We start from the raw sequence: 12,753 nt of genomic DNA, 5'->3' as shown, positions 1-12,753 counted from the left end.
TATTTAGATAGGAGGGAAGCCACAATATACTTAGGATATATACTTTGATCAAGGCACAACTCAAATCCAATGGTTGAAATACACATTCCCAATGATGAAGGGCTTATTTCCTTGGCGAGATCACATGCTTCAGATCACACGTGATACGTCTTCTGAGTCATGTGATGTCCAATGTGTCATGCCTGCCCCAGACACGTGAGGGAGTTTCCCCTTTTCAGAAGGTCAACTTTCTTGTCGTAAAATCTTGTTGATCTGACAGATGATCATCTTCAGGGGGAGTGAATCACAGGGAGTTTGGGAATATTTTTTTAAGGGAAAAAAAATGTTTTGAGGGCCTGTATGTCGTAATTGTTCATGCTTTCTCAGTTGCAGGTTGGTAGGCTATACCTGATTGCATTAAGTTCAGTTATGCGCATGTGTCAATTTTTATATACAGTAAGCCTACATGTAGTTAAGGATTATTGAAAGTTGTTGCATTTAACACTGATTTCACAAGAAAGTCTGAGACCAAGGTTAATTGTCACTTTGTCATAGTGGATCTAGATCTGTTAAATTTACATCGACTGAATTCTGTAAAATCCTGAAATCAAAGCTGAAACATGATCACACTGAAGATTGCCAGCAAAGATAGGCACATGTGGGACAGCATATTGATGTTGCTTGAAAAATACCTGATAGATGGCTGGAATATCATGCTTTATTTTCCTTGCTTATTTCTAAGCAAATTACGCAAATCTTGCAGAATCCTTTGGGCACATTCGGACACTTAAGTTCTATTGGACACTGTACGAACTGGCATTTGTCTTTTAAGTCAGATATAGATATTTTTTGTGAACACTCCCCCCCACCTCACTGAAACATTGTAATTCTCTTTACAAAAACAACCTTCTTAAAGTATTATACTTTCCTCTGGGTTGCTGCTACAAAACAACATACGACCCAATGAAAGCAACAGGAAATTAAATTATTTCAAATCCAAGTCTACCTATTATGATTTTGGCAAGCTATCATCTTCTTACAAGAGCTATGTACTTTTGATGTTGTGTGGGAGTTCCCGTACTGGGGGCGGGGGAGTAGTCCAGTAGATTAAGTTAAAAGTTCAAGACCTCGGAGAATGGGGGGGGGGTGATAGAGGTGCTTCGACCTAGCCTGAACTAATAACATGCTGAGTAAACAGCTCCTGATTCATGTTTGTGTGTACCACATTGCAAACAAAACTCGGTCACGCACAGGAAGAGCACATTGGCTCTGGCATTAGAAGTTCATTCATCGGTCACATGACACAAGTGTTTATGACATGTTATTGCCCTTCTCCATACCGCTACCCCCCCCCCTTCTCCATCAAACCACAGGATGTGTCCTTGCTTGTTACAGTCAAAACAACCAAGGAGGGGGAAATAGCAGGAAGGGTAACAGAGCTTTGAAACAGTTGTGTTGCTTCATGTCTTTGGCCACGGTTTCTAATGTGTCATGTTTGTCCTCCTGAGATTCATGGGTTTGTTCGCATTACTCCTACTTTTCAGAATGTTTACATGAGCGCACAAATTATCATGTTTACTGTCAAGAGCTGCAAAATCGGATCTTACACGACCTCATTTTTATCTCATTTTTGTAGTTTGGCACAGGTTAAACTGCTTTCCTGTTATTTTTTTTAATAAAAAGATATTGCTGCCAATTGCCAAATTGGCAGCTCATTGCCAAATTTGAATTTTCTGTACACTTGTACCTGACTTGCATGTTTTTGTGTAATTTTCTGGTGAGGAGCACATGCATCGTGCTGTTAACATGAGGTCATTATCAAGTTACTTAGTTCATCATGCTAGTGGTTTGAAGCAGTAAGCTTTGCCAGTCAGTTAATCAGTCAGACCGCAGGTCCCTATGCTAATGAGCAAAAAGGCCAGATTCATCCAAATCATCTCGTGGCTGAATCCTCCTCCTTGCAAAATCTCGTGATTCGTGAGATTTTCTTTCACTAAGAATTTACCTGTTTTAACCTCAAGTTAAATGAAATATTATTGCACCATCAGATAGAGTAAAAGTTACTCTTTCATATTGGTCATTTATTTTGTATACAATATTTTGTTAAATAAGTAAATATCTGGCCTGAAAATGTGCCTCAAACCTGAATTTTCTTCCTCTGTTTTCTTTTGCAAATTGTGCAAAACTTTTTATTTTGAGCCTCAATGATATCTATATCACCATAAAGCTGAACTTCTGTACTTTCTCACAATGCCACTCTTGATATACGGCACCTTTTAATCGGGTCAAGATCACACTTTTCCCACCAAGGTACAAGACGAGATTTCTGAAATTTTGTACTTGCATGAAATCCAGAGTTCTGATTGGCTGGATAAGGTTCACAGAAAAACAGGCGCGGGGTATTTGAGGAGATTACCACATGGGAAGTGTGACCTTCCCACGAACCCAGGCACTGGGACCGTTGGAATTTGCCATTGTGTGGTCTCTTTGACCAATCAGAGTGCAGTATTCTTGCTTTCAAACTGCTATATGTACTTGGCAAATGAAAAGTGTGATCTTGACCCGATTAAACCAATTCTTATTTTGAAACCTATATCATTTCAAAGCATACATATTCAGCTTTATCATGATATAAAAATCATTTGGGCTCAAACAGAAATAAAGTGTGAAAATAGCAGCTTTTGTCAGGTGAAAATATTTATTTTTTAGCATATTTTAGATCAAACTTTTAACCTATATTACAAAATCTTTGAATAAATCCAAACACATGACATGAAAGAATGATTCTTTGTCTTTACAATGATGCCAAATTCATGAAATTCGATGCACAATGAGAGCAGCAATGACCGAATGAAAAGAGGTGTTTTGGTCCGCATCAAGCTCATTAAATATGCAAAACATCTCAAGTCATGAATATCACTTGGATGAAAGAAGCCACTTTTTGGGGACCTGCAGTCTGACTGTAATAGACAGGTGTATAGGGGCATGTGTGTCTGCACACTTCATTAAGATAAGCAACTGTTGTGGTGTTCCATACATCCTTCATGTGTGATAGACGGACACCCGTACCCTGTGTGTTAGTGGTCAAAGGCCTGTCCTTATGCAAAGGACAACCTTGTGGGATTCGGTTATCTAGGGGTGAATTGCCGATTGGTCTACACCCGCTTCGCCTGCTTTCTGTATGGTCTTATCCTGCATGGTCTAATCCTGGTCGGTCTTTAACTGCTTCGTCTACCAACCATTTGGTCTAGCTAAGCTACCATACCTATCTGTCAAGTGCTATCATGAAATGGGAACATTCCAATTTTGGGGACAAGAAACTTGCTGTTTTAACTTTTGTGTTCCCTGTGGGTGCATCGTGGTCTAGTGGTTCTGACTCACACCTTTGAAACATAGCATTGTGGGTTCAAATTGTAGCCATGGCTTGTTTTCCTTCAGCAAGAAGGAATTCACAAAGTTGATCTTGAATCTGGTTTGAACCGTATATGATGGTCTGTGAAGCTTTTGTGCATTACGTTAATCATGAAAAGGTCCAGTAATAAATGTGCTCTCGTCATACTTGTTTGCTATGGTTTGAATATGATATTTATGTTTATTAAAGTTTTGAATTATCAAAAGTTGTAAACACTTTACTTTTAGGGATTCTGAATTGGCCACAGATGTAACCATGTCCATTAAGTACAGTGTAGTATATTGACTATGCATGTGTTCCAATATATATAATGACTTGATTGGTCGGGGTTCCCAGCCCATCAGGGAAAATTATTTCATTTTTTTTCCAGTCAGGGAAAAATCAGGGAATTTTGATAAGCCCAAAAGTCGAAAGCACATAGTCATTCAGACTCTGTTATGTTATGTTGCATATCAAAACAACGTCCATTGAATGACTGGTTATGGTGGTACTAATTAGTTTTACATTATTGTTATTATACTGAAAATATGTGCAATTCACTGCAACAACTTAGAAAACATGCAAAACTGGGAATGGGTAATTATGAGGGAATTTTTAAACTTCATCAGGGAATTTTGTTTTCTTGAAAAGCTGGGAACCCTGTAGAATGATCTGTTGCTTTTGTGAGGATTTGCTTTCTATAAAGTTCCTGATGGAATGCATGTTTCAATATTTTGTTGAACCCCTGTGTCACTAGTCTTCAGGCACAGACCCTGATTGAACTTTGATCAACAAGAGGGTAGTCACACAAGACTATCACATATATATAAAGCTTGCTGTTTCTATTTGGCCTTCAGTGCATGAGTCATTGTAGGCTGCTTATTCAGACCCCTTAACTTGAGTGAAGGGTATGCAAGCAGACTTAAGTCACTGTATAGCAGTTAACTGGAAATAAAAAAACATACAAGTTGCTGTATACATGGGAACCCACACTTGATGTACACAGAAGTATGACTCAGTCATAGCATGGTATTTCCCCAGTGCACTGTATGACCAACGGTATGAACTACGGAAACAAGACTTTGGTGATCTAGTCTAGAGGAAATACTTCCTCTTGATGATCTGTCTTTTGGTTCATATGCCAACATTTGTCTTATAAAGAGTCAAGATTGATCTGATTGACCAAAACTGCAAGCATACATGTGGAAAATCATCATTGTCATATTTTTTTCTACAGGAAATTTTCACAATGTCCTTTGTAGAGAAGCATACAAACTTTTTCAAGAAAACAAAGAATGCATGGATATACAGGATATCTAGAAAATATTTCGAACAAACTTACATTTATGTGTGGATGTTGCTGGCTTTTTGTAATTGTGGTCGATCGGATCAATCACAGCTCTTTGTAAGACTGGACCCAGCAGTCCTCTCTTGTTGTCTTTCAAATGGATGTCCAATTAATCTCATATAATGTTACTAACAACTTCATAGTATACTATCATTTTTCTGTGAATCTTGTATGCATCAAAATGAACATAATCATTGGCTAACAAAAATTAATCACTATTAAAAAAAAAAACACTATACATATGGCTCAGCCACTTTATATAAAATGATCATTGTGGATGACTGTTTTTTTTTTTTTTGGGGGGGTGTTGTTTTTCTTTACTTAAATCCAAATACTTGGGTTAGCATTAATAATAGTACAAAGGTCTAAAAATCCCAAACTTTTACGTGCATTATATTTAATGTTTTGATATGGATGATAAAAATGCTTGGGAAAGAAAAAAAGTCAAATTTGTGCACTTTTGACCCTAAGAAGATGGGGGGGGGGCTGATTCAGCCCCCCCCCCCCTCGACATTTTTCGCAATAAATCCACTTGCTGACTTTTTACTTTCAAGTCTGGCGCAACTTTTGAGACCAAAATTGTGACCCCCCAGGTACGTGGTTCAGAAATTACGCAACATTTCGTAAGAGCATGCAGACCCCAAATTACTCAAAAACGTGAATTTGTGTACAAATCCAATGCAAATAGTGTTTTTAGCCAAAATTCATAAATGTATAATATTTTTTTCCTTTTACTGCTTAAAATCAATTAATTTTATCTTGTTTATGGTCAAAATAAATTCCCTGACAATTTCCATTGAAAAAACAATAAAAAAACAAAAAGTTGAAAAACAAAGAAATAAAACAATAGAATACATAAAAATAAAAATTTTTTTTGAAATTTTTGAAAAATAAATTTGATCAGATGCCTATCTAGAGTATGTGAAAGAAAAATTAACATTTTTTTTAGGGGCATTATTTCATCAATTAGAGAAAACTTTTTATGCATAAATTAGCATAATTAATGAGCAATGAGATTTTTCGCAGAATTTGATATTATAGTTTTTTAGATAATGCCATGGGTAACACGCATGCCAATTTTCATCGCGATTGCACGATCGACAGCGTAGATCATAGGGGAGGGCTGAATCAGCCCCCCCCCCCTGTCTTAGGCGTCGAAATAGCCCAGTCTATTTAGGGTTAAGAGATCTGTGACTGGAATATCGTCATTTAAGTTGTCCCCCTGGGGATTCAAATTGTAACACATACATGGAATAAAATTGGGATGGGATGTGGTCACTCTAGTTTCATACTAAAAAGCACTAGATAATGATTTTTGATGCTATGTTATCAGGACATTAATTTTAGAACATATCACAGAGGAGGTGACAATTGGTACCTTGTTATTATTCATGTACTGCACTTTTCCCAAAATGGCCCAAAGCACTAACAACAATGAAAAGAACACACATCAAGTATAAAATGAAATTTGCAATTCTAAAATCCTGGACTGGAAAAAAAGAAATGCCATAAGTCCCTTGCATCACCAATTTTTGTTAAAGTCATATTGATGTTAACCAGTGCCTTTAATGCACTTTATTTTATCTTTCTTGTGCAGTGTGCTGTTGGGCTTGAACACAAGGCTGGGTCTTCAACAATATCAGCTGTACACACTGTGGCCAACAAGTAAGTTTCTCCCTTCTCATACATTTTTGTGGTTTTTAATAATGCAGAAATCATGATGTAATTATCTCCCATTGCATGTTTTCTGTCTGTTTCATTGAGCCACACCTAGTTATAATGATCATGTGCAGAACTTATTTCCCTATTGTTGAATAATTTTTTAGCCTGCCATATATGTATGCGTCACGTCCTCACCTACGCTGACTAGCAGAATAGTGAACCTCGCTACCTGCATTCCGCCGTTCTAAATTATGGTCCATGTGCATGTGAGTGACGTCATTTCAACCACTCAAGCTCAGCATGAAGATCAATTGCAATGGATCTTTTCCCATAAAAATACATTTTTCAGTGAATTTACACATAATTAGTGTAATTTGTACGATGCATTATGTTTATTGTATTTGAAATTATTTTCTGAACTCCAAAATTTCTATCGCTGTATGTCCTAAATCACATTAAAAATGAATCAAATTAAGTTTAATAAAGAGCAAGTGTGCACAAGTTGCACCTTCGCATCAGCTGACCGGGTCATGACGTGATGGTACGCCAGATCTTCCGGGTTGGGCAGCATGTCATGACCCGCTTGCTATCACTCTGTTTCATGTGGACATACGTACAGCAAATTCTAAAATATATGCATATCTTTATTGAAAATAGACAGAAGACTACGTTGACACACTAGATCAGTGGACTGATACGCCATTCTCGCTCACTCATTCTTAAATGATTGCATACAGAACTTTGCTCCAAATAATAACATTGAATAACATTGAATTATGTTGTATTTTCTGGCAATTTTCAGTGATCAACTATTGATATTGCATGTATCCCGTATGTTTTTAATAAACAATTCCGTTAATTGTCACAATACTCGCTCAAGTAATAATTTTCATTATCCCAAGGTTAAAACACAAATTCTAAATTCATTAAGGCATTGTGGCCCACGTATTTGGAATAATCTCCCCGATGAAATTAAGTGCTCAACAACAATTACGTCATTTAAATCTAAGCTAAAAAGAATGTATATACTAGTAAATGAATTTGCAAAATTATTTGTTTCCTTTCTCTTTGCTTTAATCTCATACATTTACGGCCCCATTCTCCCTGTGTGTTTGCTGGTGTTTGTTGATGATGTGTGTGCATTTTTTTTTATTCAATATTAATATCATTCAATGTACTGGGAACTACTACTAAAAGTTTTTATAAACTTTTCTGTAGTTTCCAATTTTCTCTGATACTATTTGTCATTCCTGTACATATTGTATATATATCATTTTTTTATGCTGAGAAAATAAATAAATTGAACTGAACTGAACTGTAGAAGGTTTTGATCTACACTTAAGCTCTTATTCTCTGTTTTCTCTATATATTTTATTTGACCAAAACCTTGTTATTATGATTGCATGCAGAACTTTGCTCTGTATAATAACATTGAGTTATCTTCCGTTTTATGTTTTCTGGGCGTTTTCAGTAATCAACTATTAATATTGCATGTAGAAGGTTTTGATCTACGCTTACATGTAAGCTCTTATTCTATGGTTTCTGTCTACAGTCCAACCTCTCTTATCCGGACACGTTGGGACCAGCACCAATCCGGATAAGGGATTTAAAAATATGTTTGGTGTAGGGTGACTATGTTGGGAAATATATGTAATCAAAGTGAGTTTACGTATAGGATTGAGTTTAGATTGAAATCTTATTTCCTCACGTACCGGTACTAGATTAATAAAAAAAAATCTCGGCAAGTGTGCGTCCGGATAATAGAGAGATCCGGAAAAGGGGAGGCCGGATAAGAGAGGTCGGACTGTATTTTGTATTTGACCAAAACCTGGTCATAACATTGAGTTATCTTCCGTTTTATGTTTTCTGGGTGTTTTCAGCAATCCACTCCCAATATTGCATGTAGGGGGTTTCTATTTACAGTTAGTGTTGTTGACTTTTTTCCTCCCATTTTGTGTTTTCACTTTGTTTCATTGAGCTACGCCTGGTCATAATGATCATGTGCAGAAATTTTATTCCATTTCATTTTTTGTTTTGTTTCATTGACTCACAATATGTAACGACTACAGACAGAACTTGTCTAATTAAGTTGAGCTGTACATGAATGTACCTGGGTTTATCCCCTAAACATGGAAATGTTGCAAAGAATACAAAGGTACTACTTTACTACACTCCTGCTTTTTTCTTCTTTTTTTTTTGAAAATCATCTCAATGTACCAGGCACATGGGTTGGATAGATTTGCTAAATGTGCATATTAAACACATTGCATTCTGGGTAAAGAATAAGGAATCATTTAAGCAGTTCAGGGCCCCGTTTCACAAAGACCTGTTTATATGATAGCAAATGCCTAATTTACCATCAGCCAATCAGATTGAAGGGGTTCAGTAGCTTTTAATTGTATATTGAAAATTTGTTTTATAATAAGCTTTATGAAACAAACCTCAGGACTCACTCCGATGACATTCAATATGGTTATATTGCCTTTAACATGTCACAGGAAAAAACAATAAACAAATATCATCCAGTCGTGGGCTTTTACAAATTGATGCTTCCCCCTCTGCGTAAATGGGTTTGACCACCATGCATGCAGAAAAACAGGAAAAGGGGGATTTTGCGTCAAAAGATGACTCACAAAAAAACAAAGTGTTGGAAACAGTGATGAATCCAGACTATGTAGTCTACTCTCCCCAGACCCTCAGTATCTGGAAGAGAACCCTTGCATCGACACTGTTCTCATTACGCTTTCTAAAACTAGTTTACTGGAAACCGGTTCAGGAAACAAGTTTGGAAGATCGCTTTGCTAGCGTTCCCTCCTGATCACATGAAAGTGGTTTTCCAAATCACTTCACGTAAAGTGGTCTTGTTGCTATGGGAACGCTCTCAGCAGGGTGACACATTTCGCATGAAATTCAAAACCGCAGCATAGGCATTCTACACTTGTTGCGTGGAGTAGCGCCCAAACTGTGCAATGATCGCTTCTTGAAGAACGATTGTGTCCTCACGCTAAAACCAGTTTAAGGAGGCGAAGCGTTCTTGAAAACTACATCGTAAGGTGTTTATTCCGAACCGGTTTGGAAGATCGCTACGACCGTTCTCATTACACGTTAAACTAGTTTCCACTAAACTAGTAAACTAATTTTAGGAAGGTAGTGAGAATGGTGTCTTAGTGTCCAAAGTTGTTTTTCTTGCCTAAGGCTCTTAAAGGACAAGTCCACCCCAACAAAAAATTGATTTGAAAAAAAGGAGAAAAATCCAACAGGCAAAAAACTGAAAATTTCATCAAATTCGGATGTAAAATAAGAAAGTTATGACATTTAAAGTTTCGCTTAATTTCACAAAAAACAAAACTTGACGTCATTTAATTGCTGTATTATATATTAATGGATGTATTTCTTAAGTAAAATTCATCTTGCAAGTCTCCTTTTTATGATTTCTTCTTTTAAAAGAGAGAAGCCTCCTTATTAGCATTATTTTCTGGCAGTGTGCCTTAATCTCTGATGATGCAATCATGTATTAGAGTGCTGACGTTGTGCGTAGGTGTTTTAATTTGTCGTCATCCACTATGAGGCCTGTTATTTTGTTTTGGAGGGTGAATGTTTTGTACATGACAGAGTTCCTATCAATGTAGATGTGGGATACAAATAGAAGTTAGTCCCCTTTTTCAAATCTCTTTGAAACAAAGAAATCTGTTGACTTACTATGCAAATTAAATACGCAAAATTCGACTTTGCAAAATCTGTTCTTAAAAAAATTACTTGGACTGGCCCACTGAGGGATCTGGGCCACCTTGCATAAAATCTAAATATTATGGTAACTTTTAGGTAATAGGGCCCTGTTCAGCTTTCTAAATAAAATTCAGATTCAACTATACTATTTTCCAGCACAAATAGATAGTTATTAATTTATCAGATGATTCATATCATTTTTTTAAATATTTGTTCTTGATTGTAATATACTGAACATGTTCTGAAGGTATGTGTAATAAAACTCATTCTACTACTTTTGTAAGATTGCGTAGGAACGTGATCTAAACCTAAATAGCCCCATCTCTCGCCTATCCTCTGTTCAATCATTTTCTTTTGAACGAGCTGATTCAGGACTTGTTTTTGTTGTTGTGCGGCAATCATGCGCCATTGAACAGTGTTAGAAAGTGCATGTCAGTCACTTACGTTGTCATCGTCTACTCCGAGTCCCTGCAATGTTTAACTAAACCACCCTACGGTTTCCATGGAAACAGGCAGTTAAAGTTTCAGTCTCTTGCCAATAATGCGTCATTTACAAGTACTTTGCCTGTGGCGATAGGATAGCAGTTGACTTGGCCTTGACTCAAATAGGCCTCACCTACTGTAGGCATAGTCTCGACTCCATTTGTGAGCAAAGAAATGCAGTCAGATCTGCAGAGAAAATTACCTCTCAAGGGAGCCATAAATAAAAAAAAATAATTCGAAATCAAGTCCTCTTCAAATGTTACGAAATGATTCTCTCTTCTTTTTTATATTTCATTGAAATATACGAAATGATTCTCTCTTCTTTTTTATATTTCATTGAAATTAATATAATTACATATTTACAAGATTGGAATGATTAGAAATTAGCACAAAATGCACAAAAAATCATAATAAATGATGAAGTAGGGCAAGGCATTCTTGTACATACATGTAGGGAAAGTGGGTGGGGGAAGGGAGGTTGTTTGCTACTACCCAACTTGGTTATCAGGGAGCATTTCATCCAACATCTTGCTGGTAAATTTCATTGGCAAAGTTGCTCTCAGCCAGTCAGATACAAGGATGAATGACAATAACTGACAAATTGCTTCCTGAAACAGTACCAAGGTGATCCTTGAAACCAGACTCATCAGGTCCGAGGGGTGGTTGAAAGAAATTTAGACATCCCCCCCTCCCTTCCCTGTGCTCATTTAATTATCCCATATCTACATGTTGAATCACAATCAGGATGCTACATAACTTTTTAGAAGCACTTTCTCGGTTGGGCAAATAAAATTTTAAATAGTTGGAATATACTTGCCCCAAAATCAATTTCACTTGCCCGAAAAAAATCCTTTTAAAAAAAGTTTTACCTCTTCAAAAGAAAGTATTGTGGTTTTATAAACCATTGAACTTCTTTTCTCTCTTTTGACATGAACTGATGTACCTTGTTATTGCATGACTTTTTCCAAATTGATTTTATCTTGCCCGCTATGACTAAAATTACGATCGAAAATATCGACCCGAATTTTGGTTATTCCACTAAAAATTTTGCCTTCCCAATTCTGGCAAATAGTTTTGGTCTTTTCAAAACACTTGCCCGACTCTAATTTTTACTTGCCCCGGGCAATCGGGCAAGTGCTTAGGTAGCACCCTGATCACAATATTACTTTTGGACCCTGTTGCATAAAAGAACCATTATAGTAACTTTGCCATCCAATGGTATCTTTCATGGAATCCTTGATTTTGATTGGCTGAGGAGCATTGTTACCATGGTACATGTGGTTACCATTGGATGCAAAGTAAAAGATTCCATACATATGATCATGTCTCATGCTAATATACAGTCACACTCCAACCCAACCAGTGGTCTGTTACTTGGTGGGTGTTTTGTCAGTTTGGTGTTGATTTCACAAGTGTGACTGTAGTCACTGTACTAGATAGCATTGCACTTGTAGCCGTATTGAGTATTTGTCTGGATAGTCGTCTAGATGGGATAGCTGGTCCATTTTGGTGACATTGTTATGTTGGGAGAGACACGATTGGCCAATAACCAATTACTGTTTACAGATTAATTGTTTTAAGTATGGATGGTAAGACCTGATAAAGCATTTTCTGTGTGTCCTGTTGTCATGAGTAAAAAAAGGGAGGACGGAGGGGGGGGGGCATCAGGGAAGTGTTTTATGCCGGACATTTTCAGTGGTATTAACTCAAGTAGTAACCTGATGCTATAAGCTACTGAAATCCTTGAATCTCATTGGCTGACGGCAAGCTTGTTGGTGAAATATCACCCTCAAGAAGACTCTTCACAAAGCACCTCTGAAGGGCATGCTGTCTCTATAGCAACCTCTTCAACCACACAGCCTCTCCGATAATCGGTGACAAAATCTTTTTTCCCCCACGATATTTCCTGATTTACCTCCCAGCTACATTGCACTACATGTATTGGACCCAATCGCAAGCCTAATACCAAACCCCATCCCTATGCCACATTTTAAACTCGTACCTCAGTTACATTTGCTCTACCGTGGCCGTACGGCGAGTCGAAAACAGCCGTTTTATTCATTTTAATTCAAACCACCTAAATGTAGCTGATACAAAAAAATGTTAAAACGACTGTTTTCGACTTGGAGTACGGCCGCCATAGAGCAAATGTGACCGAGGTATA

At 37.1% G+C, this 12,753-nt stretch overlaps 1 protein-coding gene across 1 annotated transcript in view; it reads left to right on the top strand.

The window, feature by feature from the left end:
• LOC121412152 (kinesin-like protein KIF23) overlaps window positions 1-12,753 on the top strand; it is a 58,511-nt gene that overhangs the window by 24,306 nt on the left and 21,452 nt on the right. The window contains exon 22 of the mRNA XM_041605058.1: window positions 6,316-6,383. Within this exon, the coding sequence (XP_041460992.1) occupies window positions 6,316-6,383 (68 nt within the window). The remainder of the gene's footprint in view (window positions 1-6,315; window positions 6,384-12,753) is intronic.

The sequence above is a fragment of the Lytechinus variegatus genome, chromosome 3 (genome assembly GCF_018143015.1).
Source record: "Lytechinus variegatus isolate NC3 chromosome 3, Lvar_3.0, whole genome shotgun sequence".
NCBI classification, from domain to species: Eukaryota; Metazoa; Echinodermata; class Echinoidea; order Temnopleuroida; family Toxopneustidae; genus Lytechinus; species Lytechinus variegatus.
This window is presented reverse-complemented; position numbering and strand designations above follow the sequence as displayed.